The following is a 20,261-nucleotide window of genomic DNA, read 5'->3' as shown; positions in this document are numbered from 1 at the left end:
TCTGAAGGCGCTATATGTATTGAGTCAACATTAAACCTTTTATTTAGCCGAATAATTTTTACTATAACAACCTGTTAACACCCATTTCCCCAGATGGCGGTGGAGAAGGTGCAAGGCATCAGTCGTCTGGAGCAGCTGTGTGAAGAGCTGTCGGAGGAGGAGAGGGCCAAGGAGCTGAAGCAGGAGAAGAAGAGGCAGAAGAAGAAGAACAGACGAAAAAACAAGTGCGGCTTCAACATGTCCGACGGCAAAGAGAAGAGCCTGGATGAGGTAATCTTTTTCTCCACTCTTACACGACAGGAGTACTAAGGCAGTATGACAACAGGGAAATACCAGTGAGTCTGTTCTAGGAAACTGTCCCCACATGCCCTTGTCTGGCATACTTGTTCCACATTATGTGGTTAACCTTATCCAGGCTCTTCATTATCAAGCTAATCATGTTATTGCCAGATTACTAAAGCATTCTATTTCTATTTTCCCTTTGCATCCTTCACGTTCTATAACACGTGAAGGATGCAAAGGGACAACTCAATTCCTTTTTAGTGTTTTATTATGGTTGATGCCATTTGTTGAATATGTTGAAACAGTTGATTTGTTGAATAGAGTAGTTGAATGACAGAGGAATAGGTTGATAACCTTAAACAGAGAATAAACATGCATTATTTTACACAATAAACAATGCATGACACAGCAACAAAGCATGGCTTTGAATAAAGTAAACGTTTAAACAATTTAATCTAGCACTTCAAGCAATTACTTCTGCAGTCAGAAAATATCCACACAAAAAAGTCACCACTCCTACCAGAGTTAAACATGTAAATTGTGCTAAGCACTGGATGCAACATAATAAATAATTCCAAACATTACATACCAGTTGCGTCTTTAGGGTTGAACAATGAGCTGTTTGTATGTTGAGGACCCAAGCAAAGCTAAGCCCAAACATTTTATACCCATGCTTATCTGCCAGGTGCGCATGTAAAAGTAGTCCCTCCAGAAATCCTGGCTCAATTTTTTACTTCCACCCGTGTTTTTGGGGTATCTGCCCTCTTGAGGCCTGGAGTTCTTTAAAGGAAGAGCTGCCATTGTGCTCATGTTTTGAGTGTTCTGTTTTTAGTTCCTCAACGTAGCCTATTTGAAAAATCTTTCCAGCTCTCTCCTTTTCATAATCACCCATTATGAAAGGGGGGAAAAAAGTTGTGCTCTAATCTGGGTGGAAACGTCATGAAATAGTCCTACCTAATTACTTCTTATCCCTTGCGCAAATAGCCTACAGCTGTGTCTGTCAGGAGCTCACTGGCACTGGAAACTTCGGGCCCAGAATATTTTATACTATGTTGTAAATTTGCAGGACCAAGTTCATGTTCAAGTTCCTTGCAGACAGGCCATGCGTAGCCAATGTGATTTTTATACAATATTTTCTACCTGCACATGACATTGACTTTGAGATATGATGACTTGATTGTACATATTAAATTAAACTGTTCCACAAAAATGTGCACATGAAAAACATAACTGGCATGCAAATCAGTAGAAATGGTACGATAAATTGGCACTCCAAATGGAAAAGGTTGCCGACCTCGGGTGTAGCCTATTACCAGACACTTCTGGAGCATAAAGGCAGAAGGCCAGCAGCAGTGGGGAGGAGGGTTGGGAACAGGGCACAGATTCACAAAACACTTCTTGCGCAAAAATGTAAGGTTAAGAAAACAAAAATAGGAAGTTCATAACATAGTAAGTTCAATTCCCCAACAATGTCTTAAGATTTAATGATTTTCTTACGAACTTCTCAAATATCATCTTATAAATGTTAAGATGTTTGTTGCTAGGCAACTGTTTTAGTTCGCTAGCACTGGCAATCATGTTAGCATATTTTTTACTGAGATTACTGTTCTAAAACATGTTCTTGGATTTAAAATAATCAATACTGAAACTTTCAGAAGTTTGAGTGAATTAAACATGTTAATTTGCTTTCATGAACTTTTTTTCTCACTGCCCTGAGTTTAAGACAAAGGGTTTAGCTATCTTGGAATTAAAGAACATTTCCAATAACTTTATTTTCAAGAATCAAATTTCTTAACTTTTTGCTTAAGGAGAAACATAAGAAATAGCGCAAGAAAATGTCTAAGAACTATTTTGAGGAATAGCAACTTTGCTTAACTTTCTTAAGTCTATAGTAAAGAAGAAATTGCTTTTAAGAAGGTTTTGTGAATCTGGGCCCAGGTTTTTTTTCTTTCTGATTAGGCTATATTAATCTCTGGCTCCCTCTAGTAATTTTCCTTTAAGCACTGTGATTAAAAATTATCAGACTCAGTAGCCTGCATATAGTTGATTTTATTAAAACATGGGGTGTGTCTATATATGGAAAAATACATGTTACAAAATATAGACCAATCAATTAGTCGAAAGAACAGACGACTCGGTCGACCAAGATTGTTTTTGTCTGGGACAGCCCTACTGCCACCCCTTTGTGGTCATCCCATTAACAATAATATAATACTGTTCTGTCATTTTCTATGTTCCCCCATACAGGCTTCATTAGAGTCTGTGGAGAGAAGAGGCTGCAAGGCCTGTGGAAGCCCAGAGGTGGAGGGTCATGTCGGCTGTGTGGAGGTGGTCGTCACCAGCAACGAGAGCACTATGTCCTGCAGCTGCCCAGACGGCACCGTTCCTAAAGTCAAGAAAGGTAAAGCTGCCACCAATATCCAACCATCACCTAAGACCAGATACCTGACCCTGGGTAAGATCAATCTTTCACTCAAACTCTGAATGCAAGGGCTCTCGTGAAGTGTTAAATTATATTTTCGATCACATTTGCATTTGTCAGTGTGATTAGAGGGACTATAGAGTGTTTAGTACCAGGCCATTAGCGACTGGCCTTTGGCAAGTTTGGTAGGCTACTAATGACCATCAGCAGCATCGGAGTGCAGTTTTGGAGAAACCTACTTTCCGTGAATCAAGTCACGTGGAATTTGACTGCGGTCATGACTCGTTACTGCCAGTGTGGAGGTAATATGGTCACCGTAACAGCCCTATTCACACCATAGACTGCTGAATTTGCTAAATAACTTTTCTTTCATTTTGATTCCAGCACAATTGAAAATGTGGCACGAATTTGCTTCAGCCTAGTCTCAATGAAGAACTTAGTGTTGGACTAGCCATGTGCAACATGCACTCGCAGTTTCAAGCCTGCTTGAGTTAGCGGCAGGCGGACAAGCAATATCCACTGTCGTAGTACAGCTGAAGCATGACATGGAATGTGAAACTGAAGCTGGCTAGCTTTATAAAAGCCTGAGTTGATCTACTGTAGCTTGCTTCGTAGTCTTCCACTCGATCTACCCAATTGAACGCTTATGGGAGATTCTGGAGTGGCACCCGTGATGGCATTTTCCACCACCATCAACAAAACATCAAATTATGGAATTTCTCCTGACACTTGTGGATAATGTGCCGAAGTGTATTGAAGCTGTTCTGGCTCCTGGTGGCCCAACACCCTATTAAGACACTTTATGTTGGTGTTTCCTTTATTCTGGCAGTTATCTGTATATGGGTAGGCGGCATTGCCCGCTAGACCAGCCTCAGGCACTTGTTGAGCTCATTTAAAGGATTTTTCTCCTTGTCCTTTCCCCAGGTTTGTCACCCTACAGCAATGGGAGTGACTGTGGCTACTCTTCTAGCATGGAAGGCAGCGAGACTGGCTCACGGGAGGGCTCTGACGTCGCCTGCACTGAGGGAATCTGCAACCATGAGGAAGCAGGTTGGTCCATTTTTTTTGGTGTGTGTGGTCCAAATAGTGATGTGTTTTTCCAAGCCTGGTGTTGCTGTCATTTGTCTTCTTTTTTTGTAAGACAGAATGTGGTGTATCTGGATAGGATGCCTGTCATGTTTTTTGACTCCTCACCGGTCTCCTTTCTCACTGCTGCTGTGTCTTGTTGTCATCTGAAGGAGACTACTTGTGTGGTCACCATCATAATCACTGTGATGAAGACGAGGTGGACGGGGTATACAGCTGTGTGGAGTGCTGGGCTAACTATGAAGAAAACACTAAGGGCAAGAAAAATAATAAGAAAAGAAAGAGCAAGGGCTTGTTATGTAACGAWCAGGTGAGATGAGAATTTAGTTTGATTTCACCATAGTAGGGATGTGATTTTTTCAGATCTTTCCATTTGTATAGCTTATCATTTAAATTGACTTTTCCCCTTGACATTTTTTCCTTATGTTATGTTAGTCTAGTCAGAGCTATGATTAGAACGTCATTCATTGCTAATCAGGTGAAACTATTAAACGAAACTATAAAACATTTATTTTCTCCAAAGGGTCGAAAAACAGAGGGTTGTGTGATGGAAGGGTACAGGAGAGGGCAAAACACTTCTACAACGTCACGTGTGTGCAGAACCAAAGAGATGTGTGCCAAGTTGTGCTGTGACACCTTTTCTAGCATTGCACTGCAGTTACCATGGGCAGAACATCAAAAGAACATGAGTCATTATCTGGAGGCAAACGTGTGTGGTCAGGGGAACACCAGAGCCAACAGTCTCATGGAACTACTGGTCAGTGAAATTTAAAAAAAGCTGTGATAGTCACTTCAGTGCTGGATGTCATTATTTGTACTCGTTTTGAGTTCCATATGAGTGGTGCTGTAGGATGTAAAATATTTATTCAGTGTGTGTGTGTGTGTGTGTGTGTGTGTGTGTGTGTGTGTGTGTTTGGAAGGTCCATTTAACTGTATTTTCTACTGAAAACAGACCGACTCTGAAGTGACTTCAGACGAAGAGAACTGCCTCACGCAGGACGAGATCCAGTTGTTTGTGGATAGCAACAAGTCCTTCTACAACAACCGCGACCAGTACAGACAGCACCTGAAGGATAAATTTACGAAGTACTGCCGCGGCGGTGGAGAGTGGTTCGCTGCTGCCACCACCAACGTCAATTAATGAATTCCCTGCTGTTGCACTACTCTACTGTTGTGAAATCGTTTTAACACTCATGATTATTACCACTGCTCTGTGCGTACCGCCTTTAAAAAACTAAATGAAAAAAATCGAAGTACATTTTGGTCTGGTGTTTATTTTATTTTCCCCCACTCTGTGGTTGAAGTAAATGTGATTCTTAATTCCCTCCATTTGTTTATCTTTTCTCCATCTATCTCTCTCCCTACTTTTCACCTATCTTGTCACCTCTCCCCGTTCACCTTGTCGCCCCATCTTTGTTCTCCCTCTCAGCCTGACCAAACATAGCTGTTTCTTTCTGGTCTCATTTTGTAGGGCTGATGGATTTTTTTGTTTTGTTTTTTGTAGCACAGTAGATCTGATAATCAAGCTTGCAAGCTGTGACATTAGGATTTAGATGTTGGTCGTCAGTCCTATGTCGTTTTTTTCTCTCGCATATTCCATTTTGTGTGTCTTACTCTGTGACACTTAATTTTAGTGGAATAAGTTGCACCAATAAATGTGTACATAAATGAAATGATCTGAATATAAAGATTTTACAGTAAGACAATGTGTAATATTTACTAAATAAAAAAATATTTATTGATCTGCGTTTTGATATTATTTATTAGTGCGTGCTTCTGACCTGGCTACCTACCATGCGCTATGTTTTTGAATAACCAGTAGATGGCGTAATATGACAAGTTTAGCTTCACAGGCCTGTCATTGGGAGCTGACCGAAGGCACGGTACTGTACCTTCGTTAGACTAAGTATTCCATTCCAATAACTTGTTATTATACACATGGAAAGTTTTGCAATAAATTCCCTCTTCAAGTTTGCACTTTGGCTCCCGTTGGTTGCAAAAGAATGCAACATGCACGTGAATGTGAAGTAACGTGACCAGATTTTGGGAAATGTGTTGCTGGGGGGGGGGAAATTATTGAACTATATTTAACGATCCATTTTAAATGTACAGTTCTTTCAACTACAACACATACATAGATTACCCCTTGTTTTACTCGAACATGCTGACTAGACTGGGCGCGCATGTTGCTCGTTGAAGTGTGCAAGCAGTGTGGAGGCAATGATTGAATAACATGTATGTGTACATTTATTTTGCAACACTCGCAGCGGTGTGGTCATGTTAGTCTATGTAGTAATTTTAGAATCACCCAAATTTGGTAGCCTATGCTGTTTGTTTTTTGGCTGTTCATTTTTTTGGGGTTCATTCGGTGGTTGAAATTGTATCACTGATAAAACGTCATAAAACGAGTGAAGGTGAGACTACATTTTTACATGCAAATCCGATTTGATACAGCTTTTGATTACTGAAATATCATCAATTTAACTACAGAGTTGCTACTTTCTAATCGTGGGACATTGCAGGGGACAGCTCTTGCCGGGGACAGGTCACACGTTACATGATGACAGAGCTTACTACTGTTTTTCTATACTGTAGCAATGTACTCTTCTGACTAGTTACTTTGAGGATGGCAATGTCTCCTAAAAGCACCAATTTTAAAGCATTAAATATAGTTTGGGCCTTGTTCCATAAAAAGTTGAGATGTCTAACCACCATTTAATTTGCAGTATAATTATAATTGAGTCAGTCTGTAATCCTTTAAAAAAAAAAAAAGATCCACTATTTATTCATATTTAAAATAAATCACCTAGCTACTTTAGAAAAACCTGTCAAACCTGTCATCGAGGCCTGGTATGCCAAAAGCATCTTAATTTAACCAATATGCTTTTGGGAAACGTCCTGATTAGGGCAGTGGTTGGCTACATTTTCAAGACCAAGGATATTACTTTCTGTATTTTAACAAATTGATAACTCATGTGTGCTGCAGACGTCTAAAAGAATGCATAAGGACATCTTATTCAAAAGCAGACTACAGAACGACCGCGTTTAGACAAATAATATCAGACTATCATTGTACAGTATTTGTATTAAGGATCTCCATTAGCAGCTACTCTCCCTGGGGTCCAAACACATTAAGGCACTTACAGTACGTCATAACATTATTACGCTACTGCATATTTAGTATTGTTATACTATCCGTATATAATGCACACAAAGAAATGTATGTCTATGTTTGTCAGTATGAAGATTACACAGTCGAGCACAGTGGCCGTTTCAGACTCATCTTTTCATACAAAACAAATACGCATCGTGATCCAGGAAGCAACAATTGGACGATTTACATACATTTTAACCAACCGAAGAGCAATACAAAACATATTAATCCCGCCTCTATTAGAAAATGACCAATGGTGATCCAGTAAGAAAACTTCCGCTGCAGTAGCAGGACGTGTTCATTGTACAAGCTATTCTGAAAGAATACCGCGGCTGTTGAAGTGAAGTCTATGAAATACGTGATGTCTTCAAAATTGTTTAATCAGTGAAAGACGATTGAAGTGTTCCGATTTAGTTTTATATGTGAACTGTTTAGAGCTACATGTACGAATGATAGAAAAGTAACGGTTGCGTGTTATCAGTTTAGGAATTTTGTTCGCTAGCAGTAGCTACCTAGCTAGCAAGCTACCTTGAGGTCCTGTCTCTTTCTTGGCATTCTAGCCTGTATTGTGGTATGGGTTCCTAGCTTGACGACGAAACTCAGTACAGTGACATTTCATTATCTAATTTTTCGCATTGGTTTAATATAAAATAAGTTGTTAGGTAACGACGTTAAACGCTTGTCTGTAGAAGAAAGTGGACATTGAAGGACGACAGAACGTTCTCAGTGGCTTTTACAAGAAGATCCAAACCAACTATCATGAACGGGTTCAGCACAGAAGAAGACAGTCACGATGGACCTCCGGCTCCGCCGCTTTACGGCCAGACGTGTTGTTTGATTGAGGATGGTGAGCGCTGCGGACGATCAGCTGGAAACGCTTCCTTCAGCAAGCGGATCCAGAAAAGCATATCGCAGAAAAAACTAAAGCTGGACATCGACAAAAGCGTAAGTGTGTATTGCTAACTAGTTGTTCCAACTATGAGACGAGGTAGCTAGCTAGCCCCGTAGACATTCCCACTGACAGTTTACTAGGCAAGAATTTGCCTAGTACGCTTCAACGCTTCAGCTTGTTGGCAAATTCAACCTCACTTATCTATTTGCTATTGTTTTACAATTGTTCTGCGCCATAATCACGGAACATTGGATTTCTCTGATTGCTTATGGCTTCATTTGGATTAGTTTGTGGAACATCAAACAAGGAGGATCTCCAATCCTTGGCTGTTTCATCGAGAAGGTCCACCAACATCCCGCGCCCACTGCCATTGATGCTGCTAGCTAGCCAGGCGACCGCCACAGTGTCCTTCGCCCCCCGCCTCCTCTCCGCAGATATTTTAACGTTAAGCAAGTGTTGGGTTGGCTCACAAACTAGCTACTTCCCTCGCTGTAACGTTAATAGAACTGCGGCAAAACAGTGCTCGGTAGGCGGTGGCGAAGAACACTGTCTACGGGTATCCTAGCTAACCAGCAGCCTTCTTCTTAGGTGGGGGTTTCCAACGTTGGTGCATTACGGCTACGGACTGTTCTGGTGTGTGTGTGTGTCAGAGACGGTGCTTAACAACCTAATGGCAGTGGGCGCGGCATGTTTATAACCGCAGTCTGCATATAGACAATTTGGTTTCACCCTGCATAGCTAGTAGTGCACGAGTCGACTCTTGCTCGCCTCCCAAAACACGGTGCACACATACTCAAAACCTCACTATTGCAGAGTCCTACTACTAGGAAGACAACATTTGCGTTCTAGAGGACTGACATGAGCATGATGCTTCCCATTTGCCTATAAAAGGCCTACTTTGTTTGAATATAGGTGATGTGTACAAACTATAATAGCTCAGTGATATTTATGCTGTGTGCAGCCTTGACTGATCCCATGGGATGATGTGGTGCACTCTATGCTGAGAAGCCTATTCTTTGCTATGTTATAGCCCTATTTGGACGGTATCATGAGACGCTGGCTTTGTAATTATTATCCAAGCATGTGCGTTATTCCAGAGGATGATTCACACAAGATTGTTTTTTCCAAACTGCCTCCTGTAATTGTTTTTTTTACTCTTATGACGGAAGCCTAGAGGTTTGTATTGTAGGCGTGAAGATATTTCAACATTTATAGACGATTAATAGGCTACACTGAAAACTCGTGCTGAAAACTCGTGCTTGGCTGCATTGAGTGGTCGTCTCCCGTAGGAGCTCGGCCTGTTAAAGGACCTTTAACAACTGCTCCCTGCTGTACCAGCTTGCCTCAGGGAAGCTAAGAGCCTGTTGGACAAACTTCTCACTAGCAAGATTCTTGTTAGAGGCACCCCCGGGCCTGAACACGAACAACATGGAGGAATCCGGGTTTGGTAACCTTCCCTCGGTGGTGCAGTCACTGGCTAACAACTTCAGGCCCTCACTCCCTTGAAAGACGGAGTGCTTTACTGCCTCAATTTTTCAGAAGATGTACCAGGACTCTGTATTGTAGGCATATCAGGCTGAGCTACTGGAGGACGTGGGGAAGCAACTGGACTCTGACACCCTAGATCCAAATGCGTGGGAGGAGGTCTGTATGATTACAGACTTAAATCTCTGTGCCTCAGGCTAGGTGCCTGAACCAGGCCCAAACTGTAGAGAAGCAGAGTCCCATAAAGCTATCTGGCACTCCTGATTCCACAAAGCTTTGGATTTTCCTCATTTGTTTATTTTCTGCGATTTGGTTCACACAACCGTGCCACTGCCTGCTCTGCCTTCCCATCTTACAGGAGCGAGCAGCTTAGTAGATATCCCCCTTCTCCTCCCCGTCATCTAAACTGATTTGAAGCAATTTAGCAGGTGACATCAATAAGGGATCATAGCTTTCACCTGGATTCACCTGGTAAGTATATGTAATGGGAAATGTTTTGTACACTCTTATTCCTCTTATTTTAGGTTCGACACCTCTACATATGCGACTTCCACAAAAACTTCATCCAGAGTGTCCGTAACAAAAGGAAGAGGAAGACGAGTGACGACGGAGGGGAGTCTCCTGATCATGATGTGGAAGTGCCAGAGGTAACAGCTGGGAAAACGAGCCCATTGTCCTCCCTTTAATCATGTGTCTCTAAGAATGACACTGCTTCTCCTTGAAGAAAAAAACATCAAGTTGAGTAGATATGAAAAAGAACATAAGATGACTATTGATGAAAAGGCATAATAGCATGACAGTTATATGCATTCTTTTGTGTGAAATATAATGATAGAGAACAGTCAGATGTGCTTAAAGATGTTCAATGCTTAATGGATAACACACCACTCTTTCCTCACAATGTCTGTTTCTGTGATGTTAGGTGGACCTGTTCCAGCTTCAGGTAAACACGCTGAGACGCTACAAGAGACACTACAAGCTCCAGACCAGACCTGGCTTGAACAAGGCCCAACTGGCTGAGGTAGGCCAATATTTACATTTTAGTCATTTAGCGTTCAATCTTATCCAGAGCGACTTAGTATGCATTCAACTAAGTTAGGTAAGACAACCACATATCAGTCACTGCAAGCAAAACAAATGTTGGTGAAATAAGTGCTAGTAAGAAATGCAGCAATTTTGGCCTTTGTTATAAAAAAAAAGGAGGGGGTCCCTGGTTTCCATTGCTACCGTGCTTATTTCTCTACTCCTTGAGTGGCATCTTTCTACATGTGCAAGAAAGATAAGTATTTCTACACAGGGGTTGAAGTTCTCCTTTACTGCGATGGATTTTCATCATATGAATCCTGAACAGGTTGTTTTTGAGATCAGTGTAGATCCGCAATAAACATCTCTGGAGATGATGTAGCCTAATACAGAAGCATGTCTGTTCTAAGAAATATATTCCCAAATAAGTGTATTCTCAAATATTTTATTTTCTGTTATGCTGTGTGCACAGCCTATACTTTGTCACTCAGGATGCAACTTTCCAGTGCTACTATTTTTGCCATGTAATGTTGTTATTAAAACATACTCACACAACCCCATAGTAGAATAGTTTACCAACTTGTGTTCTATGCGAGATACATATTCCTTTTGAGGCTCATTCAAGTTGCAGGAGCCATATGGGGGGGAAACAACTGCCTCTACTCTAGCCTTCCTCCTGGTGCTGACTGCTCAAGCCATTAATTAACTATTAGATAGCCTTAAAAAGTATATATTTTAATACACTAAAAAAGTGTGGACCAGAAGGCTCTCTCCTCACTATATTGTTTCTGCACAATGAGAAATGACCATCTTCAGAGAAGATACTAGTAGTATGCAAATCAGGGAGCCAAATGAATGGCTCTTTCACATGTTCGATTCCTGACGTTCACCAAAAAGAGCCGTTTGTAGAGAAAACCGCTATACGATCTCAAAAAAATGATTGTGATACTCCATGAAATTCGTTGTATCTTCGCTGAAGATGGTAATTTCTCATTGCAGAAACAATATTAGTATTTTTTATTTAACCTTTATTTAACTAGGCAAGTCAGTTAAGAACAAATTCGTATTTACAATAACGGCCTACCAAAAGTCAAAAGGCCTGCGGGGACGGGGGATTAAAAATAAATAAAATATAAATATAAGCAAAACCCATCACGACAAGCGAGACAACACTACATAAAGGGAGACCTAAGACGACAACATAGCAAGGCAGAAACACATGACAACACAGCATGGTAGCAACACAACATGACAACATGGTAGCAACTAGAGGTCGACCGATTATGATTTTTCAACGCCGATACCGATTATTGGAGGACAAAAAAAGCCGATACCGATTAATCGGTCCGATTTATAAAAAATATAAAAAAATGTTTTTATATATATCATACACACACATTTTTGTAATAATGACAACTGCAACAATACTGAATGAACAATGAACACTTTTATTTTAACTTAATACATAAATACACACACACACAGCTCTGAAGTGACAATGATACTGAAGAGTCTGCTTAGGAGACAAATACTCTCAACTGTTTGAATAAAAATAGAGTTTAAGTTACCTGTGATGAATGTTGAAAACAAAAACTGTCATTTCTATATGCAGGAAATCCTATCTTAATAATGGGCATGGTAAGAATTGACGACCAAAGTGCGAGTCATAATTCCCATGACACCTAGCAAAATCTGAAAAGCGGTTCCTTCATTTATTCCATAGGATATTTTTAGATTCACTTAAAATAAGTCTGTGTTTCGTGTAGGCTTACACCACCTTGCCAATTTTTTAACTGTGTAGATATCCATAGGACAAGGTAACTCTGATCAATATTGGCTAAATATAAGCGAAGATCATTTTTTTTGTAGAGTGGATTTATGAAAATATGTTGACAAACGTTACCTTATCCTAGTGAGATTTACACGGGTATCAAAACATCGAGGCGGTTTAAGCCTGCACGAAACACAGACCTTATTTGAAGTAGATCAAGACATTCTCTATGGAAGACATGAACGGTAAAATAACGAAGGAACCCCTCGACTATTTCTCTCTAAACCATATACCTTTGACTAATCCGGAAACTATCACCTCAAACAAAACGTTTATTCCGTTCCGTATTTTATCTAACGGGTGGCATCCATGTGTCTAAATATTCCTGTTACATTGCACAACCTTCAATGTTGTCATAATTACGTAAAATTCTGGCAAATTAGTTCGCAAAGAGCCAGGCGGCCCAAACTGTTGCATATACCCTGACTCTGCGTGCAATGAACGCAAGAGAAATGACACAATTTCACCTGGTTAATATTGCCTGCTAACCTGGATTTCTTTTAGCTAAATATGCAGGTTTAAAAATATATACTTGTGTATTGATTTTAAGAAAGGCATTGATGTTTATGGTTAAGTACATATTGGAGCAATGACAGTCATTGATTGATTGTTTTTTATAAGATAAGTTTAATGCTAGCTAGCAATTTACCTTAGCTTACTGCATTCGCGGCACAGGCAGGCTCCTCGTGGAGTGCAATGTAATCAGTGTTAGAGCATTGGACTAGTTAACTGTAGGGTTGCAAGATTGGATCCCCCGACTTGACAAGGTTAAAAATCTGTCGTTCTGCCCCTGAACGTTCTGCCTCTGTCAGGTGGCTGGATTATCTTGGCAAAGGAAAAATGTTCAGCGATTACAGATTTGTGCACAACATTGTCGAGAAATAAGATTGAGGCATATGGGACATTCTGGGATCTTTTATTTCAGCTCATGAAACATGGTGACCAACACATGTTGCATTTATATTTTTGTTCATTAGTTAGTAGCCCATCTAAAGAACTTGGTAAGCTGTCTCAGAAGGACTCAGCTCTATAAGAGTTAACTTCTGTCTTGGGATTTCATTAGGGCAATTATCCAAAGTCATTTTCCTCTCCTAAGAACTCCAGTATCCTCAAAGGGAGTGGTTCCTAATCCGTGACCGGATCTTTTATTTCTGAGACTTCGTATCAGTAAGTGTGTGTCGCAGTATCTCGCCGGGAATTTGGGACTTCACTCATTTTCTCATGCGAAAACCGGATTAGATACAGTGCATTCGGAAATGGATTAAATAGTTTCCCCCCTCAATCTAAACACAATACACCATAATGACAATTCAAAGTCTTTTAGACATTTTAGTAAATTTATAAAATACAAAAAATAACATTTACACAGGTATTCAGACCCTTTACTCAGTACTTTGTTGAAGCACCTTTGGCAGCGATTACAGCCTCGGGTTTTCTTGGGTATGACGCTACAAGCTTGGCTAACCTGTATTTGGGAAGTTTCTTGCATTCTTCTCTGCAGATCCTCTCAAGCTCTGTCAGGTTGGATGGGGAGCGTCGCTGCACAGCTATTTTCAGGTTTCTCCAGAGATGTTCAAGTCCGTGCTCTGGCTGGGTAACTCAAGGACATTCAGAGACTTGTCCCGAAGCCACTCCTGCATTGTCTTGGCTGTGTGCTTAGGGTTGTTGTTCTTGTTCAGACTCCCAGTCCCTGCCGCTGAAAAACATCCCCACAGCATGAGGCTGCCAACACCATGCTTCACTGTAAGGATGGTGCCAGGTTTCCTCCAGACGTGACTCTTGGCATTCTTGGTTTCATCAGACCAGAGACTCTTGTTTCTCATGGTCTGAGAGTCATTTAGGTGCCTTTTTGTAAACTCCAAGCAGGCTGTCATGTGCCTTTTTTTACTGAGGAATGGCTTCCGTCTGGCCACTACCATAAAGGCCTGATTGGTGGAGTGCTGCAGAGATGGTTGTCATTCTGGAAGGTTCTCTCATCTCCACAGAAGAACTCTGGAGCTCTGTCAAAGTGACCATTGGGTTCTTGGTCACCTCCCTGAGCAAGGCCCTTCTCCCCCAGTTGCTCAGTTTGGCTGGGTGACCAGCTATAGGAAGAGTCTTGGTGGATCCAAACTTCTTCTATTCTTAAAAACAATGGAGGCCACTGTGTTCTTGGCCCTTCCATGCTGCAGAAATTTTTTGGTACCCTTCCCCAGATCTGTGCCTCAACACAACCCTGTCTCGGAGCACTATCGACAATTCCTTCGACCCCATGGCTTGGTTTTTGCTCTGACATGCACTGTCAACTGTGGGAACTTATAGACAGGTGTGTGCCTTTCCAGATCAAATCAAATGTATTTATATAGCCCTTCTTACATCAGCTGATATCTCAAAGTGCTGTACAGAAACCCAGCCAAAACCCCCAAACAGCAAGCAATGCAGGTGTAGAAGCACGGTGGCTAGGAAAAACTCCCTAGAAAGGCCAAAACCTAGACAGGAATCAGGCTATGAGGGGTGGCCAGTCCTCTTCTGGCTGTGCCGGGTGGAGATTATAACAGAACATGGCCAAGATGTTCAAATGTTCATAAATGACCAGCATGGTCAAATAATAATAATAATCACAGTAGTTGTCGAGGGTGCAACAAGTCAGCACCTCAGGAGTAAATGTCAGTTGGCTTTTCATAGCCGATCATTAAGAGTATCTCTTCCGCTCCTGCTGTCTCTAGAGAGTTGAAACAGCAAGTCTGGGACAGGTAGCACGTCCGGTGAACAGGTCAGGGTTCCATAGTCGCAGGCAGGTCAGTTGAAACACGGCCAGGTGGACTGGGGACAGCAAGGAGTCATCATGCCAGGTAGTCCTGAGGAATGGTCCTAGGGCTCAGGTCCTCCGAGAGAGAGAAATAGAGAATTAGAGAGAGCATGCTTAAATTCACTCAGGACACCGGATAAGATAGAAGTGCTCCAGATATAACAGACTGACCCTAGCACCCCGACACAAACTACTGCAGCATAAATACTGGAGGCTGAGACAGGAGGGGTCAGGAGACACTGTGGCCCCATCCGATGACACCCCCGGACAGGGCCAAACAGGCAGGATATAACCCCACCCACTTTGCCAAAGCACAGCCCCCACACCACTAGAGGGAAGTCTTCAACCACCAACTTACCATCCTGAGACAAGGCCGAGTATAGCCCACAAAGATCTCCGCCACGGCACAACCCAAGGGGGGGGGGGGRMGCCAACCMARAMAGGAARATCACGTCAGTGACTCAACCCACTCAAGTGACGCACCCCTCCTAGGGACGGCATGGAAGAGCACCAGTAAGCCAGTGACTCAGCCCCTGTAATAAGGTTAGAGGCAGAGAATCACAGTGGAGAGAGGGGACCTGGCCAGGCTGAGACAGCAAGGGCGGTTCGTTGCTCCAGATCACGTCCAATCCAATGGAAGTTACCACAGGTGTACTCCAATCATTTTGTAGAAACAGCTCAAGGATGAGCAATAGAAACAGGATGCACCTGAGCTCAATTTTGAGTCTCATAGCAAAGGGTCTGAATACTTATGTAAATAAGGTATTTCTGTTTTTATTTTTAATAAAATTGCAACAAAATCTAAACTTGTTTTCACTTTGTCATTATGGGGTATTGTGTGTAGATTGAGGGTAAGAAATTATTTAATCCATTGTAGAATAAGGCTGTAACGTAACAAAGGGAAACGGTCTGAATACTTTCGGAATGCACTGTACATACCGGTAGTTAAATTTAGAGTTAAATTACAAAAATATGATATTCGCAATGTCACTAAGCAAATAAACAAACAACCAAAACATTAATAGCCACTACAATGTGGAAACGTGATTTTTGTCCTGAGTTCAGTAGCATTTACTTGATTTTTGCGGACCCAGCATTAGCTAGCTAGTATATTAGCAATGCTAGTCAGCATAGGCTGCTACATGATTATCAGCTCACGTTAGCCAGCTAGCATTAGCTAGCTAGCCAGCCTAGTTAGCTCTAGTCCAATAGAAACGTATGCAACCCTGCTGGTTACGTGGCTAGCTAGATGACCAGTGGTGACAGGGATCCCTATGAGATTCAAGGCTTTAATAAGTGTCATAGTGCAGAAATAGCACAGAAAAATACTGATTGATTGAGCTAGCTAAGTTAGCTATGACAGTTACGAGTGTGCAATAAATGAAATGTTTTCCTAGGCGGTAGAGGCCTAGACCTCCATTAATGAGCCTGTCATGTCATTAATAAAGCACAAGTCAACAGGTCCAAACAATTACTGCTCTCTACGCGCTGCCCCCATTGAGTGGAACTGTCAGCCCTGAATGGAGCTGGGTGAGACTAGGGCTGTGGCAGTCACAATTTAGTCGGCCGGTGATTGTCAAGCAAATCAAATAACTGTCGGTTTCACGGTAATTGACGTGAATGAACATAAACACATTTAGCATCTTCTGGCATCCACACATTGCCTACAAGCCACTGATGCAGACCTTTGGAACATCTACATTTTAAGAAATCTAATAAATCCATGTAATATAGCCTACACCTTCACAATAAATCCATTATTTATTTTAGACAGGTCTAAAGAAGCATGATATGAAGAAAATGTAGTCTTTTTCAGAAGAACAGAATAGCATACTCTGTTGTCTTGATCTGGCTATGCCAAATGGCTGTGGACTACACTACGTCATTTAGCAGACACTATTTGCTTAGAATTCCCTGGCATTATTTTATAGTATAAAGAATACAATTGAACAAAGCTGAAGAAAATATAATTTCTATTTTATACAAATTATTTGAGTATTCTGTGTTGAGCGGTTAATGAAGAAATAGATACTCCTATATGCTGAATTTAGTTAATGTAACTTTAGTTCTAAACTTTGGGCTAAATGTTTTGATTTTGAATACATTGTAAGGCTGTGTGATGCGACTCTAAATTATTGGGGAAAATTTGCTTGAAAGGCATGAGCTCTGCTTTGTTTTTTTGCGCAGGCTGTACACACTTTATCAGTCTCTCATTCACAATTTGACAAGCACTTGATAATGTCGTGAATCGAATTTCTCGGCGTTATACCCTTTGTGTGGCCGTAATGCACCCTAAAAAAATCCATGCCTTTTTTGCAGCCAGTGGCCGTTGTGCCCTTGGCCCGGAGTGCTGCGGGCTCCGAAGCACCTCTCACTCACATGGCTCTCCATCACATGATTGGGTCTTTCTCACAGGCTACAATTGAAGACCGATGCTTCCGGGATGCAACTGTGCGCGTTCTTATCCAATTCCGAGGTGCATATGGAAGATATTGGAAGAACTGTCCACATTTTACTTTTCGTCTGCCAACAAGACGAGTAGGCGTAACGAACAGTAAAAGCACTAACCTATGTCCATCTACTATCCCCATAGTACAAAAGTTGACCTATTCTGTGCGAGAAATAAATATTCCAAACAAAGTCTGGGACAGTTGGGGGATGCTATAGATCCCAAATTAATACAACCACCAGCATCAAAAAACATTTTTTTACGCATTGTGGCTGACGCAACAGATCAGAATGTTTAGCTTTGAATGTTGATAAACTATTAGGCTATTTCTTCATATTATAAGCGCAGCAATGTGCACGTGGCAGTAGGCTATAAGCACAAATGTTCCATTAACAGGAAAACACCATTATCTATGTGATTTTGCAACTAATGCTTTTATTATAAAGGTGCATTTTTAAGGTGAAAAAGTATCTTCCCCAAACTAGACTCACACTGCGTATGCCAGTTAGGCTCTCCACTTGTAAAGCAGTGCTTATTTTTAAGAAGTTATTTGGCCACTTTAGTTGTTCTGGCTGTGCCAAAGAGGCACAGCCAGAAGAGGACTGGCCACCCCTCATAGCCTGGTTCCTCTCTAGGTTTCTTCCTAGGTTCTGGCCTTTCTAGGGAGTTTTTCCTAGCCACCGTGCTTCTACACCTGCATTGCTTGCTCTTTGGGGTTTATGTACAGCACTTTGAGATATCAGCTGATGTAAGAAGGGCTTTATAAATACATTTGATTTGATACAAACCTTATCAAATGATATAGGCCTATGAGCTAGGCTACATGAGGTGTGCGACTTTGATCAGAAAAGTCCCCCCCCCCAAAAAAGGCATTGTTTCTTGCCTTACGCTGGGCATTATTCACAAGTGATAGGCTAATATTGGTGAAATTTGTTTTGCTTTAGAATGGATCATTATCATGCACCTGTCTCAACAGGGGTAGTGGGGAAAATACATGTCATCTATGCACTTAAATAGTAAATGGAGGACGCTTTTCCCGTGGTTCATTTTCATGCCGGTCAGGTAGGCTATACTCCTGTTGGAAAGATAAGCAATGTGCTTAATATTAGGAAAGTTGAGAAATAAATATAGTAGGCTTAGCCTATAGAAAGCTGATTGGATCCTCTTTTTAATAGAGGCCATCACTCTGTTTTCTCGCGCAATTGCATAGCCTATAGAAATGTTGCGCAACATGAGCTCATAAGCTCTCATGAAGTGTTTGATTAGAATTTCGATTAGACTTGTATTGATGTCAGAGTGATTAGAGGGAATATAGAGTGCTGGGTACAAGGCAGTTTGGTAGGCTACTGATGACCATCAGCAGCATCAGAGCTTGAAGCCTAATTATTGTGACTAAACTGTCACATGGAATTTGACTGCCTTCATAACTCATGACCGCCGGTGTGACGGTAATACCGCAACAGCCCTTGGTGAGACTACATAGAGGATGTTTATTTCCCTTCACGTTTATTATTTTAAATCAAATAATCTGTTTGGGTTTAGACGGGGTCTCCTGAATTTATTTATGGAGTTCTGATCCTTGTCAGAATTGTGGTCATTGATTTGGTTGGGAGTTAAACAGATGCTTTAAACTGCACGCAGAGACATAGAAATGGTATCCATGAGTTCATCTGACTCTGGGGAAGTAGATCAAGGGCTTCCTTGCCAAAATCCCGAAGTGTCCCTTTAACCAGACTGATGAGGTAGGGCGCAACTTTGGTTTTAGAATTATTTATCCAGTCGGATAAACGCTCCCAACAGCCTACCCGATCGCTTGGAGGCATCCGCATGGTCCTAAAGCACACCTGCGCTTGGGTTTTTTGTATTACATTCCAATGAAAGAACTGGGGGGACAAAAATGTAAATTCAGAATGTGGGGGGAACATGTCCCCAGTGAAAGTTGCGCCCCTGACCATACCACTAATCCTCACCACAATGTTTTTATTAAAATTGGGGAGAAAACAACTGGATGTTCAAAAAATAGACTGATTAAACTGACCTCTACCTCTCTATTGTCTTACATACCACTTTGGATAGAATGTAGTTCTTCTCTGTGATAACTAAATGATTTTGGCCTCAATGCAATGTTATTTGTTTTCAGACTGTCAGTCGCCACTTCCGGAATATCCCAGTGAACGAGAAGGAGACTCTCACATACTTTATTTATATGGTGAAGAGCAGCAAAAGCCGACTGGACCAGAAATCGGAGGGCAGCAAACAGCTGGAATAAAGGCCACCAATAAGTCTTGGACATGAGCACGTGTGTTTGATGAAAAGGTGTTTCCGCCAGGCAGCCTAATCTGATTTCAGACTGTTGTCAAGACTCTCCGCAGGGTAATGTAATTCTGTAATGTGAATATGCCGATATGTACAAAATACGCAGAGTATAAAGATATCAGCAACACGATAGAATGCAATGTATGAGAACTGCCTTAAAGATTTGTTTGTATTTTTTGTATTTTGCATGGACTGTTAACAACTTTAAGAAAGGCTTGTGTCAAACCAGAGTGTGCAAACTTAATATTTCAATAAACTAGTCATGGAGCATTTTGTGAATGAAAAGATGGTGGATAAGGTTTTGGGAAGCGTTTTCTGGTGTCCAACTAGAATTTAAGCAATAAGGCCCGGGGGGGGGGGGTGTGGTATATGGCCAATATACCATGGCTAAGGGCTGTTCTTATGCATGACGCAAAGCAGAGTGCCTGGATACAGCCCTTAGCCGTGGTATATTGGCCATATCACACAAACCCCTGAGGTGCCTTATTGCTATTATAAACTGGTTAACAACGTAATTAGAGCAGTACAAATAA

The 20,261-nt window shown here is 41.5% G+C and overlaps 2 protein-coding genes across 4 annotated transcripts in view; both read left to right on the top strand.

The window, feature by feature from the left end:
- Positions 1-5,532, top strand: part of LOC111981379 (gametogenetin-binding protein 2) — a 35,820-nt gene extending 30,288 nt beyond the window's left edge. For all 3 annotated transcript variants that reach the window (XM_024012609.1, XM_070449249.1, XM_024012610.2), the window contains 6 exons: positions 94-270; positions 2,530-2,683; positions 3,629-3,754; positions 3,943-4,100; positions 4,314-4,547; positions 4,743-5,532. In XM_024012609.1, the coding sequence (XP_023868377.1) occupies positions 94-270; positions 2,530-2,683; positions 3,629-3,754; positions 3,943-4,100; positions 4,314-4,547; positions 4,743-4,931 (1,038 nt within the window). In that variant the 3' untranslated portion in view covers positions 4,932-5,532. The remainder of the gene's footprint in view (positions 1-93; positions 271-2,529; positions 2,684-3,628; positions 3,755-3,942; positions 4,101-4,313; positions 4,548-4,742) is intronic.
- Positions 5,533-7,233: 1,701 nt separating this feature from the next.
- LOC111981160 (histone deacetylase complex subunit SAP30L) lies at positions 7,234-19,989 on the top strand. Its single transcript, XM_024012325.2, has 4 exons — positions 7,234-7,889; positions 9,846-9,968; positions 10,244-10,342; positions 19,553-19,989. Exons 1-4 carry the CDS (start codon positions 7,704-7,706, stop codon positions 19,679-19,681), a joined length of 537 nt encoding a protein of 178 aa, XP_023868093.1. The 5' UTR covers positions 7,234-7,703; the 3' UTR covers positions 19,682-19,989.
- The last annotated feature ends 272 nt before the right edge of the window (positions 19,990-20,261 follow it).

This window comes from Salvelinus sp. IW2-2015, linkage group LG20, assembly GCF_002910315.2.
Source record: "Salvelinus sp. IW2-2015 linkage group LG20, ASM291031v2, whole genome shotgun sequence".
In the NCBI taxonomy this organism is placed as follows: domain Eukaryota; kingdom Metazoa; phylum Chordata; class Actinopteri; order Salmoniformes; family Salmonidae; genus Salvelinus; species Salvelinus sp. IW2-2015.
This window is presented reverse-complemented; position numbering and strand designations above follow the sequence as displayed.